We start from the raw sequence: 22,758 nt of genomic DNA on the forward strand, positions 1-22,758 counted from the left end.
ACTGGTAATCCAAAATACATTTCTGAATCTGTTATTGTTTAAACAAGAGGCTGTTGTTACATTGCTGCATGTCACCTGCATTTTAAATCACATTTTCTAAATGCAGACTCTCCAGGTCTCCAGGTGATTTTCCATCAACCCCCATGAGACGTGAGGTAAATTTGTTTTCGTCGTGACGGTTTCCGCTATGAAAAAAAGCCTCTCGTGGGTGAGTGTTGGAGTAATGAGTCATGTTAACACATTTGGTTTGCGTATTGAGGGATGAGCTTCGTTTAATTTTCAGAAAGTAGCATGTCACACCATATTGAATTACCCACGGTAGTTTATATGTATTGGCAGAGATGCGTGGCTGGCACCGCATTTTACAGTGATGTAGCATTTATAAAGACATAAATATGAGCGGAAACATTACAGCCTGAATGCAGGGGTTGCATTTTTGATATATCACAAGCAATATTTATCACCATGCTATAGCCACATCATTAGCTATGACATTGAGGAAAATCACAAGTTTTAGCTGTCTGCAGATTAATGTGATGACTGCATCAACAACTCTGAGCTCTTTGAGATAAGGGATTTAAACAATCTGCCCAGTGGGTGAGTACTTTTTTTTTTTTTTTTTTTTTTTTTTTGGGTGGGGTGGGGGAAATACAGAAAACCACTACTGATACCGGGATACAGCAAAAGGATTTAAAAAGCTGATTGCCGGAAATCTGTGGTGCAGCACAGAGGAGCTGCAGCCAGGCTTATGCTGGTTATGTGGTTTTCTGGTCTTTATGGATTTAGGTTGCAGCAAGATTGCTTACTTTAAATACACCCTTTTAGTACAAGACGAGGGGATTGAAAGAAAACCAAAAAAAAAGAAAAATATCAAACTAATGACCAACAAAGAGTAAAGGAATGAAACATAAAGATAAATGCGGAAATGTGAGAAAAAATGGATGAGAAAAAGAAAAATGAAGATGACAGCTCCAATATGGCGAAGGAGGGATCTCAGGAGGAGGAAGAAAAAAGACAGAACATTTCTCTACAGCGGTGGCAACACACATCAAAGCTCGACATGACTAACCTTCCAAGAGAGAGACAGGGAGAGAAGAAAGAGGAAAAGAAGAAGAGAGGAGAGAAGAAGAGAGGGTCGTGGGTGGGAATGTCACCTTTCATCTTGCTACTGTTGCCACCCTTGATGCCTTTGGAAAGCTGCCATTATGTGTGTCATCTGATGCTTATATAGGGGAGTGTGCAGTGTGTGTGTGTGTGTGTGTGGATGTCTGTGTGTGAGAGAGGGTGAGTTTTAGTTTGATAGATGAGGGGGCGCTAACTACAGGCAGCCTAAAAAACGTTACATAAGACATCTTGTCTGCGTTCGCTTTATCTTCCCCTGGTGTCTGATCTGAAAATAAGGTGCTGGCGAGCGATGACAGGGGCGACCAGCAGGAGGCGCTGCAGATCAGAGGGGCAAACCTGCTGCGTGACACCGGTCCAATTAGGGCAAAACACCAATGCAATGGATTTAAACCTGTAGAAGCTTTTAATGATGAGCTTCCTATGCATTTTCAGACCGACTGCTGTTCATTAAAAACTCACAACCTCCGTTTTGTCCTTTTTTTTTTTTCTTTCTCTGCAGGTTTGCTTAGTTGTTTGATGTGGGGATTGTACAACATTAACACACATCAAAACCTTGCTGTCAGATATATTCAGTGAGAAAGTTGGCCAATTTGTCGCACTTTCCGAAACAAAGTGATGTAATATTTCTAAGCGATGTTGCGAGTTCCACCGCCGTCCTCTTTGAGCCGCGATGCGACGCCTATCTGGGTCAACCGTCATTAATGATTTAGCCACAACCAATGAAGAGGTCCAACATTAAATAAAACTTGTGGAAACAAAGGTCTCTCGCCCACATTCTGACCTATCCGCCACCTTCTGCTCAAGTAAACTTTATTCTCCTGGATTCACCATGAAAAACATGTTCCGCAGTGCTAACAAGAAAACTTCAGACATTCAGCAGATTCTGAGAGGAATTAATACTGTTCACTTTGTATTAACTTCTGTTTTCTTTCTAATATATAACAGCTTGTGATGCGAAATTCATTCAGTTGTTAAAACATCTTGTATCTTTAAGTATTGCGTTTGAAGGTTTTAGTTATTCTGTATTCCCTGAGAGGAGGAGGACTGGGTCAGAGCTGGGAAAGAAACTCATTCTTACAAGTGAGAGTCTGAATAATAACGCTGGTGACTAGAATCCAAGCAGGCTAGTCTATGTCTTCCTGTGGAATCAATATTGCTGTTGAATCAATTGCACAGGAGGCTTAGCAAAGGTTTCCTGCTGTGTCTGAATCAGGGAAACAAATAAACCTGAAAGACAGATGAGACAAGCATCAAGATTTAATGGGTCTGTTGCCCGTTGCCAGAATAGCCAGGCTGCAAAGACACTGGGCAGATAAAAGAATCAATAAAATTTAAAAGACTCCCCCCCCCCCCGCTAAAAAAAATAAAAAATAAAATAAAATACATATATCATCAAAACAGAACAACAAGAAACGTAACAAACAAAGGATCCATTGAACATAAAAAATTATTCAGAACAGCTAACAACTGCTTTGGATACCGAGTCTGGGAAGGACAACAACAAAGGAAGGCAATCAATGCAGCAAAGTCTTCAAGTTCTTCTGGAAATTCTGAGAAAAAAAACTTCTTGCAATTTGCCCGTCAATGATGGTTACTCACCGTACACCAACAGGGTGTAATGATCGGCTGCGCGTCCGTAGTTATTCTGGGCCTGGCACAAGTACGTCCCGTTGTGTGATTGGCTGAGACGCGAGATCTGGAAAGTGGGGCCAGAAATCTCTGCCCTCTCAGGTAAGGTGTCGTTAATCTTGGACCACTGAATGTTTCTAGGCCTGGGAGGAATAAAGAAGAGAGAGAGAGAGAGACAGACATAGAGAGGCAGAGGGAGTGAGAGAGTGTAACCGGTCATGTTTACATTTAATACAATGTATTAAAAAAAAAAAAAAAAATCAAACATATCCCAAAAAAAGCTAGTTGTCATTTCTGTTTCGTTTGGTTTTGGGGCAGCTGTAACGCTGTAACTCGGAGTGATCACCTCTCATTTGGAATGCTGCAGGTTTGATTCCCCATCTTCCCCTGACTATATACTGAAGTGTCCTTGAGCAAGCTATTGGACCCCAAATTGCTCCCAATTGATAGATTGAGCACCCTGCATGGCAGACTTCTCCACTGGTGTGTGTGTGTGTGTGTGTGTGTGTGTGTGTGATCATCAGTGAAATCCGCTCACCGCTTTACCATCATGCCCCCTTCACTGACGCTCCCCCAGTGTGCAATTTACCGCAAAATGTTAAAAAAATCAGACCTCCTAATTGCAGCAATCGGTAGATTTCATGATTGGATGTAATGAATCATTTGGCATGACGGGACGACTCTGAGGCTCACATTACGTTGTCAGGGCGGTATCCAGCTTCCACATAAATCAGCTGTGGTTTCAGGGTTGTGTTAGTTCTGACTGAAACACTGCAATTCTCTATAGATTACACATAAACTGCAGTTACTCTTATAGGAAAATGACAGTAAGTGTCTTTTTAATCTTCTCAGTTTGTAGGATCATCCTGCAGGCCATATCATTTACAGACACTAAATCATCTCTTTGGAGTGTGGGAGGAAACTCGTGCAGGCGCAGGAATCAAACCGGAGATGTTCTAGTGCTGAGGTGACAGTACTGACCGCTAACACCACTGCAGCCTAAAGTCACATCATAAAATATGCATTTAGATTAATATTTAGATATTTTACATAGTAAATAAACACTGGTTTTATATCTTAATAGAATGTAATGCAGTAAATTGGAATTGCACCCAGACAGCTAGATATTAAATTCCAGCTTTTGTACCAAGTTGTTCTCTGAAACTTTGACAAATTGAGTGTCGACTTGTTTGCCGTTTTCCCACAAGTTTGAGTTAGGATTGGTATCAGTTTGGTTTCCGTGCCCTCTGCGGAGAGTCTCGTCTCTCTCATGCCCAGCGGTGTGTTTTTAAGTGGTTGGCCTCTCATCAGAGGATACGCTGGCGATTCCCACAAACTGAAAAGTTGTTGTGTAATCACTCGGTTTTGTTCGGGCTTGTTGAAGAGAGTTGCTCGGCCTCGCCGTGAGGGAGAACGAGCCCGAGGACGGCATGCGGTCTCCTGAGCCGAGCTGCTGATCGTCAGTAAATGGAGCCGATCGCCTGTTAGAGCCAGACGTCTCGTGCTCTGCTGTAGTTATATAGTGTTCTGTTGGTAGTTCTACATAAATGATGTAAAGTAATCCACTAAGTAATATAATGAATTCCATGTTGAATATCTAAAACAATTATGCAATTAGGATGTTTGATTAAAATATGGATTTCCCAATGCTCCTAATTCTAAATAGTAATCGCATAGCACGAACTGCTAAATGACATTAATAGAGTAATAATAAGTGACGGATTAAAGTGCCAGACGAGTGTAAGAAGAAGCGAGGTGATGGAGGAGAGGGTGTGGGAGCCAGCGGGGTGAGGTTGACATGAGAAGAAAGAATAAAAAGGGGGCTTGGAGAAGACGCCAGTGGCGGCCGAGGGCTGCATCCTGACAAATAATGAGGAGATGGACGGTCAGAGGGCGGCGATTGTGAGAAAGAGTTGGCAGGAGAGAAAGGAGGGCAGATGAGACAGAAATAAGGTGTCAGATGTGCGGAGCGGTTGAAAAAATAGCAAAACCCTAGAAGAAAGACAGGGCCGTAAAGAGTTTTGTTACTCCAGGTAGAAGGAGGAGATGGTGCGGTAAGAGACGAGAGCAAGAAAGAAGGAAGGAACGGAGCAGGCGGAATAAATGAATTGGTCATGAAAGATGGGCAGGCAGAGCAGACAGGAGGTGTGAGGATTACACAGACACCCTGGCGAAGAAATCTGTGTGTGCGTGCGTGTGTGTGTGTGTGTGTGTGTGTGTGTGTGTGTGTGTGTGTGTGTGTGTGCGCGTCTGGCTAGGTGTCATGGCTCATGCCATCCTGGCCAGATTACAATCCTGACTCATCTGGGTTCTAATCCCTCAGGAAGTCTAATTAAACCTCTTTCTTCTTTGTTCATCACACTCACACTAAATTTTCACTAAACCAGATCTGCCCCTGCGCCTGCCCTTCAAGCACACACACACTGACACACACGCACACACACACACACACACACATTTCTTAATCTCCCACACACAGTTATGCCCTTTAAATCTAACACCCAAATAAAAAGCCAATCAAGAAAAAAGAAAAAGAAAAAAAGCAATGGGATTAAATGGTGGAGCACTGTCACCATCTTCTCTTCTAATAACAGACAGATGATGAGTGTGTCCCTTCACCAAGAGGAGGTGGCATTTAATTGGTCATTAAGGCTTAACAGGCAGTTAACAGGGCCGCGGAGCAAGTGTAAGGGTGACAAGGGTATTCTCTATGTGTGTGTGTGTGTGTGTGTGTGTGGGTGTGTGTGTGTGCAGCCCAGCGTGAGATGAGGGTCAGAGACCAGATCTGCCTGCAGTCCCATCCCTCACTGTCACATACACACTTACTCACACACACACACACACACGAAAACACTGCGTCCCCGGCCAGCCGTTACAAAGCTTTAGTGGGGCTGAAGCCAATACGCCTCTCAGCCAGTCCTCACTGTGGGATTTCACTAAAGTCATCATACAAGCACAAACGCACGCACACACACACACACACACACACTGGCTGCACGAAGCTTTACTGGGGAGCTTCAGTGGACCCGATGCCCACGGACAGACGGACCATGCAGGGGAGGGTTTAGGAGCCGAGGGCCCCTCCGGAGGGGCCACGGAGCGCTGCGGACGCTCCAGGAGAAAGGCTCTGTCTCAAATCAGGACTGCTGGTCGTCACGTTTAAAGTTCATACATCCACACATACTCTCATTTTCAAGTACCCTCTCACACACGCCCACTCACCTTGCAGCCGTGCCCCTAAGCTCTGGTTCTCTTTGTCCTTCACGCAATAAAATATGGATCAGGCGGTTTTGATCCATCAATCAATTGTTAAATGTCAGACAATACCATAGATATTACTTCTCTCTTTTCAATCAAACTTTAAAGCACTGTGTCCCAAAAAAAAGGTAAAAGTCAACTCTGCATGTCACACAGCGCCGGTTTAAGTTATGGCTGCTGTCTTAATTAGTTTTTTTTGCATCGTTGCATCATTAATACAGGTATATAAATATTTCCTCTTCATTTCTGTGAATAGATCCTGAAAGGAGTCAAGCGCTCTCCCAATAATTACAAAGAAGTTGATGGTGATTAGGAGCACTTGGTAATTACTCAGATTCACTAAGAAAGAACCCTGGAATTATGTGGGATGATAATTATATAGAAATTATATAGAATGGGGGGTCACCATAATGAGGATAATAATGTATGCAGACGACAATCACTGAGAATAGCATGTCGTGTGTGCAGACGGTTATTTAAAATGATCGAGAGGAAGACTTCTCACACAACTTTCCAAAAGTCATTGCAGCTCGTATTAAGAGTTTATGAAGAACAGTTTTTACACCGACACCCTGCTTCAATCTGATCATTCTGGCCATTGTCCAAGAAAAAATGCTGTTCCCTGCGAGAACTTTCCCCCTCGAGGAGGTGTTTTTCTAATATAAGGAGAATATTAATCTCTTGGAAAATAAACAGGACATCAGTTAAGACATCAGTTTGATATTTACAGGTCACCTTCTGCACTCCATTTATAAAGCTTCTGATGAAAATGTAGCGCCGCGCTGTGACAGCTTTTAATGAAGCTGTAAAGTTTCCCAACTGTCCGGCCACGAGAAGTCCCAAACAAAACAGGCTCCTGCTTACAAGGAGTTTTAAACCACCGCGATCACAGAAAACTTTGGTTTGTGCTTTCAGGCTGCTTTCAGGTGAAAATAACCAGCCAGTGCTCAGTGTGGACTATCCTTGGTTTTGAGTCAGGTTTGCTTTTTAAATGTCTGTGTGGATGCAGATCTCCTACCTAAGAGTACAAATTAATTCACACTTGCCACACTTAGTATCATATTAGACTGACTTGGCGTTCGTCCACGCCCATTTCTGAATCCATCTGACACATTATATTTATTATATACATTTAATAAAGCAACACTGTTTCATTGTGAATGATTGTTATGAGCTGTCATTTGGTCTGACATTTATGAAACAAAGGGATCAATGTCATTTATATGAGACGCTGATTAACTGTGTATCTTTATGTTTCATAAACTGATCATATAAATGCATCAAAAGCACAATCTATGAAGGTACACATCTTAAATAAATTTCAATAACTACCCAGATGGGAAGAACAAAAACTGTCACTTTTATACTCTAAATATGGAAATCATCCTGAAATATCATCTGCAAACACAGACAGTCCTTTGGAGTAAGTACACAATTTTGTTTAGATTTTATTTCATCATATTTGATATATTTTTCAATAAAAAAAAGTATTTGGAATTTATTCTTATAATAGTTTTATACAATCTTATAAGTACGTATGTGAGGCACTTGCGTATTTCTGATGATTCAATTCCCTTCTTAATGTTGTTTCCCATTTTAACACCAAGTAATTTTCCTCTCAACATTCAGACAATTACCGGTGAAAGTCATTGAGTTGCATTTTATAGTCTGGAACATAAATAGAAACTGGCAGATGACGGTGCTCGGCTTTCGTATCTGCATTCTGTCCATTTTCAGACGATTCATTTGACACAGGCGTTTTCCTACCAGCTCACAGAATGACGCTGCACTCGTCAAATAACGTGAGAGGGAAGAGCAACATTTGGGCGACGAGGAGAACCTCCAGTGTTGACCTGAAGCCGCTGCCAGGGATAGCTGCGCTCCGGCTAAGTGTGTAAACTGAACTTGTCTAAAGCCGGCAAACAATGTGAACTTCTTTGAACAAATCTATGTACAAATCAGAAAGACCCGCGAGCTGTCAGCACACCCTCAGCAGCTCGGAGCAGTTCAAGGAAAAAATCATCTAATGCGAGTGTTTGCCGTCCCATAAAAAGCATTCTGTGAAATTGTGAGGCTGTGAGAAGCGATGCTGAACCCAGCACGTCCCCGCGAATGGAAAGCTCTCTCTGTTGTCTTAAACTGATTTGTCAAAACCCATCGCAGCGTTTTATGCACAGATGCTTTGTAGAGACAAACCTTTTTTATAATTCATGATTAACTTGTCAGTAGTTCTTTGTAGTACGAGAGCATTTGGCAAAACACGCTCTTACGACACAACCACTTCACAGGCAGTCTTTTGTGTCATGGCGTGTGAAATGCGAAGCTGAATTTCATCTGCGACTCTCCGTCCTTCTCGTGAATCAAGACTGTATTCACGCGGAGTTACACAATTTGCGAGAAGTCACATTCATGCTCCGCGGCCACGTTTTAGCGAAGGATACCCAAAAACGGCTTAATTCTAGACACATAAAGCACTTGAACTTACAGAGGGTTTCCAGTGACCGAGCAGGTGAGGCTGAGCGAGTCGCCCTCTCGCAAAATGCCAGTGGGAGGGACGATTCGCACCGTGGGCGCAACTGCAGAGAAACACAGAAAAGTGTGTCTGTCAGAGAGAGAAGGCATCACAACAGTTGGTTTCTAGTTATCAATTTATCAAAAATATTTAATCTTCATTACAAAATCTTTAATAAATGTCTTCTTTGTTTGATGAAGCTTGTCAAAGGAATGAGAAACTTTTTTTCTTAAATCACAAATTTTCCACAACGTATACGGCAAAAAAACAAACTCTAAATGGAAAACATTTCCTGCTGCTTTTCAGTCAAATATTCTACATCCTGTTTACATATATTAAATATTATTCAGCACAACTGCTGAGCAACACAATGCAGCAAAATAGTTACTCAATGCATATTTGGGCATGTTTTCAGAGAAAAACCATCTCTTGTGCCACTTTTATTTGCAAAGTGCAGATGTTTTTAGAGCAGTGTCGAGGCTTTCCATCTTCTGTCCCATTTTTTTTCTTCACTTAAAAGCTTCAGTCAGTGGCAACATTATGAAACTCAAAAAAGGGGCAAAACTGAACAGTCTTCAGGTTATTCTGAAAAGTGTGAAGCAGAGTATTTGCATAAAAGACAATTTTCACAAATTCTGAAATTTCCACATAGGCAAAAATCACATCAGTGCTTATGACTCATTTCCAACCGTTTGCTCTGACTGTACACAAAACTCGTCTCATTGTTTTGAAGAACAAGAAATTGTAATTTCAACAGTGGTGGAAAGAGAGAAAGCTTTAGAAATTCATTAATCTACTTCAGGAGATTGTTCTTTTGACTTTCTGACTGAATATAGTCCAGACTTTTGTGTGTTTTTCAAGCATGTCGGTACTTTTGGCACTTCTGCTGTCGGGGGGGTTCTTGTATTGAACGGGTCACTCGTGGTTTTACAAGATGGAGCAAAAAAAAACGGAAAAAGAAAAACAAGGTAAAAGTGTGAAAGTGGCAGGAGGAGGGGTCTCTAACATCTGTTTCCAAGGCAACAAGTCGACAATCCTACGGCTGAGACACCTGTTATCATAAGCGACCCGCCGCTCCGGCAGCTGCCGCACTACACTTACTTTAGCGAGTGAGCGATCGGGAACCAAATCCTCCCCGACGGTCGGTCATTATTGCCTGGTCTGTGGCAGGCAGAAGCATCAGCAGGCAGATTGACAAAACTGTTGCATATTAATCATCCTGATCTATCAACAAACATTAATATACGAGTGGAAAATTAACCGCACTCAGAGACAGATGCAGAAATTCTCAATGAATATGAATCATATCATCGGCCATAAATATTTATGTGTGCCCGGGAACTGTTTGCCGATGCAGAATTATTGATATGTATTGCAGGATAAGAATCAGAGTGGACTGTCATCCAGGCTGATAAGTGGAGGGAACACACAGAAATTGAATGTTGGCATTTTGTGACATCGAATCGGAATAATGAAGTAGAACAAAAAAATAATTTGCCACATTTGTGGCATTTATTCAAATGAAAGGCAAATGGTATTTATACGTCCGTAATGTATTCATTGTGTACCCCAGGTAGTGACTCCATTATGAAAGCCATCAGAGAACCGAATGAATAAATAAATGTTTTATTACACGATAGGATTTTTCTTTTTTTACAGTTCATGTCACAATTCCGCAGGACGACAGGCCGTAACACGTAACCTGTGTCTCATTTGATCTTTAGAAAAAAATTAAAAAATCCATTTTTGAATATATTTTTTGTCTCTTCTGAAGTTATGTTGTTTTTCTAAATTAACAAAATGAGGTGGATTTGAGGTGATTTATCACAAACTCTCACTGGTTATTACAAGTAAGCTCAAAAAATTGTTTTTTTTTTCATTCTTTTTTGGACGGGGTTGGGGGTGTCAGCTATAAATACCTTTCTTTTTTCACCATTGTACGTGTTTTGCTCATACAAATTGTATTCTCATCTCCTTTTCTTCCTGTTCTCTCCTTCCCTTTAAGCCTCCTTATAAACACAACACACACATTCACATATAAACACAATCCGTCAATTCGACTACTTTTTGTCCCTTTTGACCCTGAGAATCATTATAAAACAAGCTGCAGTGTCCTGTTGTGTTTCATTGTTGCTTGTTTTGCATACATTGTTCTACTCTTATCACCGTTCTTCTCTAAAGAATGGGAATGAACTGGCACATCTATTAGGATTAGACGCAAATGAAAATATTAACATCTGACAGATACTGAAATAGAAACTTTTTGAAAAGGACACGGATCAGAGTTATCTGACATTTTCTGAAATAATCCACCCAAAGTATCTAAAGATTTGTAAAAAACACTGAATAATGTGATACAGTGAAATGATTTGTTGCTGTGAATTATTATACACCTTAAGCCAGTGAAGACTTTAAATCCCTTTTCAGCATATTTCTTACCGTTTCCTTGCTAAAAAGAACATTAGACGGCGGCGCGCTGCATACTAACTTGGGCAAATAAGCCCGCAATGATTAATCTTTCCCAAAAACAGTACTATCATTACATTTACTGACGCGATCACGATTTTCTGCTTTTCCACTGGTGCCGGCGAGCATTTGAAGCCCCGGCTCTGCCGTCTCACCTGGCCACAGGCCGTCTCTTTCTCACCCGCCGTCTCCCTGCTTGACAGAATTTGTATGTATTAAGTTTTTTGACGAGAGCGGGCTTCACACAGGCCGCCTCTGAATATCTCGCCGCTAATATCCTGGGCTGCTTTTAAACGAGTTTCATTCTGAAATAAGATATACACCATTTGAAAAATGAGGCCGGCGCCCTAACCAAATCACTGCTGGCATTAAAGTCGAACACCATAATGAATATTTCGGAAAGAGCAACTTAAATGACAGGAATACAAATGGCATAAAATACGGTTGTCAAACATTTGGCAGCGAATATTATAGAGTTAATTTATTTGAAAGGCAGATGGGAATGCACACTCACATTTATTTTCTTAATTTTTTTTTTTTTTTCCCCCTGCTGAAGACACTTACAGTACACATCCAGCCGATAATGTCGGATCCTCTTCTGGCCGTTGAGGGCTTGGTGGAACGCCTCGCAGCTCAGCGCCGCCCCGTTGTCTTTCCTCTCCACCGGGATGCGGATGGTGCTGGAGACGCTGAACGTCTTGCCACTGTCCTGCTGGGACACCACGCCTGGCGGGGGCGAGGAGAGCAGGTAAGGTCAAAGGTGAGAACAGACAAAACAAGACCGTTCGGCTGCAGCGTTGAAAATTTGTACTTCATCACAGTTTGCTAGTTAGCTGAAATAAGCTAATGGCCTCCAGAAGCAACTCTTGTTACTTGTAATTGTCTGAATAATGGTGGTTGTGTTGTTGCTGTGAGACGTCGGCTGGACTGTCGGCGCCGTGTGACTCAACCTGATGACTGATCCACTCGTTAAGCTCGGCAGAAGTTGCTTCGGTCGGTCTGAAGTCAAATGACGGCGCACGCATGCTGGTTTGGATTTCAATTCCAATTATAGTGAGATATTCTCAAAAAGCACGTGCTCCCGAGAGGTGGGGGGAGGATGACCTTTCCGGTCGTCGTGCGGAACTTGGCAAAACACTGCTTCCCGAAAGAAACGGATGAACGCGCTAATGACCGCAAGAAGGAGCAACAAAACAGCTGAGATAAACTATTAAACAGCTCATAAAGGCAAGATCATGTTTTTCAGGGCTGTAAATACAAAAGAAGTAAAGCTTTGGCTGTAGTCTTCACAGAGCGAGACAGCAGCTTTACAACTCTTCAACAAAAAAAACAACAAAAAAAAACGGGCTTACAGAAAATAAAAGAAATTTAGAAACATTGCAGTTTTATTTCCAACACTGTGGCACTATTCACAAAATTAAAGTAGGCAGTTAGTGACTAATGAAGTGGCGTCTCGGTTTCACCTGTTACCTGAGGAGGGAATTATTGACGCCGGACGACGGAATAAAATAAAGGAGAGCGAGAAAGTGAAGAGAGAGCAATTTGCATCGATATTTCATGGCAATTATGAGCAGTGGTGCAGTTTGTTTTCAGATACTAAATCAACTGAGTCCTTCGCGCGCGTGCACGAGCGAACGCAGCGGAGATAGACGAGAGCGAGGGATGAAAGAGAGAATATGCATATCCCAATTGAGATTTTAACTGAACAAGACACGGGGGGGGTGGTGGAAGGGGGGCGTCAGAGGGGAAAGCAAAGAGAAGAAAGCGAAAGAAGAGAGGGACAGAGAGTGAAAGCAGCAACAAGAGGATGATAGATGTGCATGCCTGTGTGTGTATGTGTGTGTGTGTGTGTGTGTGTGTGGGAGGGGAGGGTGACATGAAAGAGGACGATAATAGTGCCAAGGCAGATGTGAAGGGGGGAGAGAGAGATGCAGGAAGAGAGGAGGAGGAGGAGAGGCAGAAGGAGGGCGGAGGAACAGCAGGACCAGACTAACGGGACTTGACACGGTCACGTATCGGGAGTTTGTGCTTGTTTAGGCGGAATACAACATTACTTATATCGCGCTGAGTTTTCAATTATTGCCGGCGAGCGGGTAAGAGCAGGACCTAATCGAAGCGTGAGCGGGGGAAGGACGGCGGCGGCGGCGGCGGCGAGAGCAGACGAGCAGGATTCTGGGAGTGGCGGCGGAGATAGCGCCTTAATTAAAGAGTGCTCCTGGTATCTGCTGGGATCTGCTTCTAACCTTTAGTGTCACAGTTCATTTAACTCCGGGGCCCAAAAAGGAGATGGGATGAGGAGATGAGAAGAGCAGAGATGAGAGCACAGAAAACAAGAAGAGGAGAGACGACAAAAAAAAAAAAAGTAGCAGGAAACAGGACGAGACATGAGAGGTTAAAGTACAGGCCCTGTCTGTCTCTTTGACTTTTTAAGCCCTTTGGAGCCAATAACCAGGCTGAGGAGTGTCACATCTCTGTCACATGTGAAATTTAGAAGTTAGGAAAAGAAAGGGAGACTAGATAAAAGGAAAGGGGAAGGAGTGGAGGGAGGAGAGACAGAGTGATGGTGTGCTGCGACAGGAAGAAAGGGAGGGATGAAGGAGACAGCGGGTGTCAGACAGAAATAGAAAGTAAAAGAGATGACGGCTGACATGGAATTTAAAAGGGCAAAACATTGCTGGTTGCATGCCCCGAAAACTGTTGACATCAGATTTTCTCACGTTATTTTTACTGGTCTGTTTGTGACGTTTGAAGGAAGCGAGAATTAATGAATGAGTGATAATAACGCAACACGTTTCCCGACAATCTGACTCAGAAGTCTTTTCATCTAGAAGTGAAGACAAAATAAAAAAGTCCGCAAGCCTTGACAACAAATGTAACTTCTTCCAATAGATATTTTCAACTTGTTCAAGCAACCGAACAAGTTTTATGAGGATTATGAATACATACACTAATGCAGATTCAATGGCAGAGTGGGGGGAAAAAACAACAAGATAAAAAACTTTCTGAGTGTTAAACAGACCGAAGGCTCCAAAAAGTTACAGTAGGATTCAGATGTATTATTGAGTGAAGTGCCCCTTTAACTTAGAGCAGCCGAGGGAGACGGCTGGTTGGAAACATGGATAGATCAAGGTAACAGAGCTGTGGATGGCTCGTAGATTTATCAGAGGCAAAGAAGTGAGAAGAGCCAGAATTAAAAATTGAGTCTTTACGAATGTCAAAAACGGGCAGAAGTAAAATAAAATGTGAAATCTTGGATGTAAGCAGCATTTGGACTTTCATCCGATCCTGCGCCTGTCAGTAAAATACATATGAAGTAGAATTTTTAAGAGAGAAAAAGCAAAGGAGATGTAAAAGAGAGACAGATGCGTATCTTTTAACTTTTCCAAATCTGAGTGGAGGAAACAGACAGACAGGCAGGTGTTGAAGGATCTCTTCAGTACGAAAAAAAACTCCTCTAATTCAAAGAAGAGAAGGAGAAAAATGTTCATCTCTTAAAAACCTGTGTTAGATGAATTACAACTAAATTGTTGCCTATAAATATTACAGAGGACAATGGATCGAAATAAACGAGGATGAAAGAGGAGAGGAGACTCTCCGGCAGTCCATTTTCACCCCATTTTCTCCACCCGCTCATTCACCCATCTATCTCCACCTGCCGCCATCAGCTGATCCGTCTGCCAGTCTCCCCGTCAAGTCATCAATTACCCGGCCGCTCATTTCTCCTCTATCCATCGCCAAATCTGTGATATCATCCGACCATTCCACTTCACCTCCTCGATACTGTCTCATTAACTTCCTCATTCATCTCTCATAATCATCCACCCATCCGTCAGTCCATCTGTCGGCCCCCACACCACCCCCCGTCCCCCCAGGTACCTGGTATCTCCCGGCCGTTCCGCATCCAGCGCAGGGTGGCGGCCGGCTTGCTCCGCGGCGACACGCAGGACAGCTCCACCTCGCCGCCCTCCACGGCCTCCTGCTTGACCTCCACCGCGGGGGTCTCCGGCGGCACCAGGACGGACAGCGTCGCCACCTGGTGGTGCGTGGCGTCCGTGTAGAGCTGGCAGAAGTAGCCGCCCTCGTCCGACACGCTGACGTTGGTGAGCGTGATGCGCACCAGGCGCGGCGTGAAGAGCACCATCTGGAAACGGTCATCCTTCAGCGCTGGAGACGGAGGCGGCGCGGGAAAAGGGGCGCGGCGGGAGTTTTGGCAAAGTTGAGGGGGAGGAAGGTGGCGGGAGGAAACGAAGGTGTGGAAAGGAGGAGGAAGGGCGACGTGGGGACAAGGTGAGGAGAGAGGAGGACAAGTCAGCAATCACCGGAACAAAGAGAAACTCACACAGGAGATTACAATTAGTTAAGTGCTAAATGCTTAAACTGCGATTCTTCTCTGGCTTCGGCTCAAGTCTCACACAAGAAATTTTGGTTTCAAAACAATTAGTTTAAATCATGGAAACAATTAGTCGAACACATTGGAAAAGCTACTTCATTCAATCTAAATGCACATTTGGCAAGTGTGCAGAAGCGTGCGATTGTTAACAATTTGCAACGTAACGATTAGCGTGCTGCTTCCTGATCAACACTGATGAGTTGATTCTCAGTAAAAAAAAAAAGACATTTACAGCCCTCTTATCCTTCAGAAGGATCCATACACGTATCTGTCAGACGAACATAAATGATCCAACATTAGCTAACCACATGAATTGATCCTGATCTTTACTGAAGTGGTAAATGATTAGAACAGCTTGGGAACAATCAGAAATTCAAACTCATATACTCTAGTACCATAGATGCTCAGTTGTCGTTGGTTAATTGTGAATTTTTCTTTTGAACAGAAACATCAGAAAAAAACCCATTTAATAGAAAATTTGTTTGTCAAACAGATTATGATAATTGAAAGGACCCGCCTGCATGTGAGAGCTTCAAATGAGGAAACAATTTTTAGAGGTTGTGAACATTTTCACAGAGAATGGACTCATCAGTTCTGATCAGCAAACCACGAACAAATCATTATTGTGCAAATTGTTGACAATTGTAGTTTTTTCCCCCCAAAAGGGATTAAATGTTCATTCTCATGAAATCAAAGACTTTCCAATGTGTTGAAAAAAAAAGAAAAATTAACAAATTGAACAAATTCTTTTCAAAAAGTTAATCTCCATCTAAAAATAAATTAATGGGAAGATGTTATTCAGAAGCATTTTTCTCTTCACTTGGCTCGTTCAATTAAACAGTTTGATCTGATCTGTTGGTGTTTTCATCCCCTCTGAATGGAAGTCACAGAGGTGGGCTGGTGAGGTGGGGGCGGAGCGGTTTGATGCCGTTACATCTCCGTGACATGGCGACTGTGTGAGAGAGGGAGCCAGCACAGCGGGACACACACACACACACACACACACACACACACACACACACACACACACACACACACTAATGAGTAGCACGTCACGTCTCTGGTGCAGGAAGCCGACTCGCTGGCTGGTTGTGTGTGTGTGTGTGTGTGTGTGTGTGTGTGTGTGTGTGTGTGTGTGTGTGTGTGTGTGCGCGTGTGTATAAAGCCAGAATACAGAGAGGAGCGAACAGTGATGTTGTAGAACCGCTCTGTGAAAGCTGGCAGGTAACACTGGATGAAAGATCAGAAGTGATTTTTTTTTTTGTTGTTGTTTTTTTTAGTCTAAATGTAATCCATTGCCACTGTATGCATAGAAGTGTGCCCATCTTTGTTTTGCAGTTTCTACTTCAGAATTTAAAATGCTTGGTGAAATACACAACTGTATTCAGCTCAGTAACAGTAGGTGGTTTGCTTCCATACAATACGCCTCACACACACACACCTTATCTCACACCACTCACGACTTCTTGTTTTTCGACAATGAAAGATTATTCAGCTACTATTGAGGAAGCATAGTTTGATGAATTAATAAGCACTATATGGATGGCTTCATTTTGAAACTCAAGGTCATTCTGGATTTAATGTTTATAAATCTAATTTTCACATTGCATTCAAGTCCTCATTGTTTTTAATGTATTGTTTCTTTGACAATTCAGTTTCAACAGACCCGAAATGAAAGGCAACAACCGCAATTCTCGAATGATAAAAAAAGCATTCTGTCACCACAATGCTGAACGGTAATTCACTGTGTGTTATACACTATACTGTAAATGAAAAACATTGATGTGGCTAAAAAAAGCATTTTACCTGATAATTACCTGGTTGCAGCATTATGATGACGCTGTATACCATCCTGTCAAACTGTTGTGACTACTTATATAGAGTTAAGTAACACAAATGCTGTTAAAGGAAAATATTTCTTTAAGAAGTAATAATGTACACAAAAACACATACAAGTAGAACCGGATTGAGAATGGTTGTGCTTACTGTTTCACTGAAATACAACGCGTGAGGAGAATCCAGGGTATTTAGATGACAAGCATCCTACTGCAGGATTCAAATTCCCCATCAGTGGAGTTTTCGCTAGTTATTGACTAATTGGCTGTACCTGTGCTCACTGAGTACTATTTAGTTGCGCTGTATTGTTCTGTCTGACACCATGCGCATGTCAGCTGTTTTCGCATTCTGGAAGGTTGATGTTTTCTCCAATACAATCAGTGGCAAATGGTAAATGTTCCTCTGTAAGACTCAACTTAAAACACATTCTTCATCTGAGTCAAATCCACCCTGCCGTGGTTTTTAGTGTAACCTTCTGTTTTGCACAGGAATCTGACGCTGCATCGACATCCTGCTTGGCCGCCCTTCTGCTACGATCACTTACCCCACAATGTGCAAAGAAGGAATAAAACAGCTGTCAGTGGCCACAACATTACACAAACGTGCCACACAGGCCCTGGATCAGTTGTCTGGAACAAAGCTACGGCAGGCTTGTGCCACCTAATGTAAACTAATTCCAGTAAAGACCTCTTTATGTAGGAGCCTTGTTGCTGCAGCTGCTTGTCCTTTAGCAGGGAGATAAAACCACAGGTCTAAAGTCCAGCCTGGGTGTGGGTTCCGCTCAAATAACACAATGTATTCTGGTCAATTAACATCAAGCATTTTATTTTTTATCAGTTTCCAAGAGTGCGTTTTCAGAAACGCTGCACATTTACCTTTTGCAGGCAGTAATTGGCAAGTATATCAAACTGTACACGACAAGAAAGTGCAGCTCTAATTGAGCTGGACGACATTTAAGGACAATTTTTAAGCTTTGGAATCAGTTATTCCTCGCCCTCATGGATAGACTGCTGCGTATTAGCAAACAGTCACTTCTATCTCCCGCACGCTGGAGCCGGAGCTGAGATTTGAGCCTCTAATTTGTGATGTCAGTCCCGCGGACGGCTCGGCAGAGGAAAAATCGCAAAACATGGGCAAAGTAGCGGCTGTGACAGCACCCTGGATGATTCGCCTCTCTGGAATTGATGGTTGCTGCTAAATCTAAAGCTTCGTTTGACTTTAAAAAAAAAAAAAAAAAAAGTTCAGAGAGAGTTTGCAAAGTTTGTCTCGGCGGAGCAGCTCCGGAGGCTGTACATTGCTAAAACATAGCAGATGTCTTGGTTCTCTTATTTTCCAGCTTTGAGGGGAGGCTGTTGTTCATTCCGCCTCGCACTGATTTTACTACACTACACTGGAATACATTATTTCATTCTCTTTGTTGCTGCTTGCTTTTATTCCTCATTAAACTCATTTTTAATTAGCGTTTGGCACGTTAAGAGTTCATCTTATTAGGTTTTAATCATTATTATTTTACTCGCTGTGAAGAAACTTTGTAAAAACTGCAATAAAAATTAAAAGTACGCCGCGCAGCTGAAATTATTCGAGGAAAATTATGAGAGCGAAAGGTGGCCGACTTCTGAGGCAGAACAAAGGAAAACAGTGCAGGTCAAACAATAGAAAATTACCAAGAAAACCAGTTTTCTAACCAACACAATTCTAAAGTCAATTCTGAACCAGAGACCTGCGATCGCCGCCCCGTACTGCACACAGAACGAAGAGAAACGGAGAAAAAGTGAACATGTAACAAGTTTCCCTTTGTCGCCAAAGAAATAGTCGAATCAATGTTGAGAAAAATGACGATAATAACAAATAACGCTAATAGCAGTGTGCGGCTGACAGTGGCTCGATGTCTATAGATTCTCATAAACACCTCTGAGACTCACTTTGTATTGACCTGACTTTGAAATGTCCCCCGCTCGCCATCTCTCTTCTGTTCGGTCCTTCTTTTCTCTCTTTTGTTTTGGATTTGGCGCTGAAAAAGCGGACCCTTTCCTAATGTAACTCCCGCCCCTCAGGACTGTCACTGCGGGATAGATCCAAGCTTTGTGGGCGTGTGTGCGCGTGATAAAAGTGTCGGATATAGATTTAAAAAAAACCAAAAATGGACTGGCGTCGGTACATAGAGCAGCATTCGGGATAAAATAATAAAGAGACAGAAATCCACAGAATGAGACGCTGGCTTGGGGCGATGGAGCTATTCCACTATTTTCTGGAAGTGAAGCACTAATCTCCCCCACCCCCCACCACCTCAGAATTCCCCCCTCCATCAGATGGCAGTGAGGGCATTGTTAGGGAGCTACTCCCCACAGACAGGTAAATCTTCCCCCCCCTCTCTCTCTCTGCACTAAATGGCAACTAAATGTCAGACTTCTGTTCAAGTTCAAGTTCACCTTTATTGTCCTGTCTCATTTGCATGCCGAGGAGAGCTGGCAACGGGGGGAGAGATAGAGCTACGGACCACTGAGGAGAAAGAGTCCATTTGGCCAGTTCCTCTACTCTATTACTGCTATCTGTCCCCACCATCGCATAAAACACACCCAGGTCTAGTTTCCTGCTTGCTAAACAGGCAGAGTGATTGTCTGCAGCCGTTACATTTCGGGTAGCCAGCGATCAGCTTTGGTTTGTTAGCTGGTAATCTGGCTGGCAGATGGGAAATATATAATTAATGGTTCAAACATGGATGGTTGGAGATAGGGAGGGAGTTGCGATCTGCAGTCCCGAAAATCGCCCTCAAAAACAGGCAGATCCAGATAATTCACAAGATAATTAACAAGAGTTGTATTCGGTCGACCACCTGAAAGTAATAAAATCGAAGGCTGCGTGATGTAGATGGAAATAAAGTTTTTAATTTTTCAGAATGTGTTTTTATTCCTTCATATTTCTTTTGTTAGTCTGGTGAATTGTCTCTCTTTGAGAAGAGGGCTCATTTAACTCCCTAATTTAACGCTGCCAACATTAATATTACGTTGGACGTAATTTTTTCTTGGCTTCATTGTTTTCTTCAACATCTGCTTCTTCGTCCAATTAGTAAGCTGCTCAGCAGAAAGCGGCACTGAAGGTACCAAATAACGCAAATCCAACATTGTAAATGATCATATAGCCGTAGCGCGAAATTTATTTCAGTTTGATTTTATAATGAGCACAATATAGAAATATCCTCAAACTGAATCCAAGAAAATAACACGTCTGACCCTCCACTTCCTGCTTAGGAAAATTCAGGATTTCAGTTTTATTTATGTGTTAAACACAGTGACAGGCGACGACTTTACAAAATGAACCAATGATAAACACGATGGCCAATCAGATTACAGGGGGGTGGGGCCTCCCTCTGGCCACGCCCACATTGAAGCTCCACCTGTTGCCTACATGAGAAAAACTTACTTGTTTTCAGTCATCAGAACTGGATATTTTTCCTGAATTTTGACTCCCCAGTCCGGTCTCTCTCTCTATCGGTGGATCGTCCCTTTGCTTGTTTTTCCCGTTGCCGTTTCTTTCTTCACCCTGTGACCTTTTTCTTTATTCCTCCCACTCTTTCGGTCGTATTTCCTATTTTCGCTCTCATTCTTCCTCCTCCTTGTTCTGATTAGACTTCATCATGCTCCTCCAAAGGTTTCAAGTCCACGTCCCGGGGGTGAGCCGAAGAGGCGGCTCTGTTTAAATACTTAATGGAACTTACCGGTTGCGCTGATCTGATAGAATCGGGGCGAGAGTTGAAAGTAAGGTTTCCCAAAGCAGCAACCTCTACTCCCCAATTAGTTCTGCTCCGTGATCGAGGCGACTAACAAGTGATGAGAAAAACTGTGCAGAACAACGTACGCGTCTGAGCAGTGAAACAATGTAACTATTATTATTTCACGGTTTTACACTAATTCCGGCAATCTGTTAAGAAACAGTGAGTGAGGGACTGTTCCTGTGGGGAGCGTGGGAGTTTTGATTGTCGATTTAAAGTAATTACAAGCGCTAGACATTTCAATGATTAGTAAGTTGAAAACATTTTCAGGTTTAATTTTATCCCATATATAAATATGGCACCACAGGGATGCAAAGATTAATGAAATATAATTTTGAGGGACCAGAATTTTTAATGTAGCTTGATACAATATTTATACAGGTAGGGAGATATTATGTTCCCTTTTCTCCAAAGGTTAACCCTGCTCTGGGTGTTTGCTCTGGTTTTTTGGGATCCTGATGCCCATCTCTACCTTGTCATCTCAGCACTTGAAATCTCAAATTGATTTTTTTGAAGGCGTTCAAACTACTTTGCGAACTTTCTGAAAAGATAAAACGGATGTTTTCCTATTTTGAACACCAGCATAAAACCATGAACAACAAGATGAAATGAATAAAGTATAACAGTAAATGCACTCCACTGACATATTGCGCATTGTCAGTGCTTTCAGCCGTCTCAAAGTGCTTTACATCATCAAATATGTCCACTTTGGAACCATCGGAGACGGAAGCCATGCAAGGCCCCTCGTGCACCAAGGACGCTTTGTGAAATGGAAGAGGGACCAAACTGCCCATCATGGGACTGGAAAAGAAATTTTATATAAGGGAAGTGAAATAAAGGCTACAAAAAGAACATTTATGATTGTGTATCGCGGTACCCGTTTTTCTTCCATCTTGTTTGCATCTTGTCTGTGGTTGATAAATAAAGATGCCTATAAAGTTCATCTTCAGGCTCCAGTAGGTGGAGTTTGCCCACTCATCCCTGTATATCAATGAATCCGTTGCATGAAAATGTTCAAATCCACTTTTTTATGAGCCCTTGATGTAAATCTAATGCTAATGCAAATATCCTCCGCTGCTTCTTAATCATATAGAGGTACAACAAGGTCAGCGACAAAGAATCAGCTCACATCTATTCAAACTGTGACAATAAAAGAAGACTTTATCACAGTTCTACACTCGGGGACGCGCTCAACCCACTTATTTCACCACATTACTCGAAACTAGATTCATTTATCGCTGCATAAGCTGAACAGGCTGTTTAAAGCTGTGTAAGATTGAAATAAGGCATGGAACTCTTTCAGATCAATAACCTGGAGCCATGACTGCAATACAAAAGCAGCCTCATGTCCTGACACGTTCGTCTAACAGCGGCGCTGCCTGCCGCTCCTCTTGGTTCACTTCAATTAAACTGATTTCAGGGACGTCTGAGTGAGAGTTCACAAATATGGCCCAAGCAACAGCAGCAGACTGAGATTAAAATAATGATGTATTTGATACGTCGGAGCTCGAAAGCTTTCAGCCGCAGCAGCTTGAGCGGAGTTCGCATCAGCAAACACACACACTCTCTCTCTCTCTCTTTCTTTGATTTCTCAAGCTGGAAAAATGATCACCTGTCACACAATTACAACAGCAGAACTATTCTTTTCCAGTTGATAAGTCATCAAATCATCAAAACCATTTTTTTTTTTCACTGAGTGGTGTGAAAGACACTGGAAGAGCTCCGACCATCCAGGAAAGACAAAGGCTCAAATCTTGGCATGTGGGTATTTAG

General features: G+C 42.5%; 1 protein-coding gene across 5 annotated transcripts in view; it reads right to left on the reverse strand.

The window, feature by feature from the left end:
- Positions 1-22,758, reverse strand: part of cadm4 (cell adhesion molecule 4) — a 159,148-nt gene that overhangs the window by 11,156 nt on the left and 125,234 nt on the right. For all 5 annotated transcript variants that reach the window (XM_030102127.1, XM_030102130.1, XM_030102128.1 and 2 more), the window contains exons 3-6: positions 14,867-15,154; positions 11,555-11,716; positions 8,498-8,588; positions 2,725-2,897 (exon numbers count right to left, since the gene is read on the reverse strand). In XM_030102127.1, coding sequence (XP_029957987.1) covers positions 2,725-2,897; positions 8,498-8,588; positions 11,555-11,716; positions 14,867-15,154 — 714 coding nt within the window. The remainder of the gene's footprint in view (positions 1-2,724; positions 2,898-8,497; positions 8,589-11,554; positions 11,717-14,866; positions 15,155-22,758) is intronic.

This window comes from Salarias fasciatus, chromosome 11 (assembly GCF_902148845.1).
Source record: "Salarias fasciatus chromosome 11, fSalaFa1.1, whole genome shotgun sequence".
NCBI lineage: Eukaryota > Metazoa > Chordata > Actinopteri > Blenniiformes > Blenniidae > Salarias > Salarias fasciatus.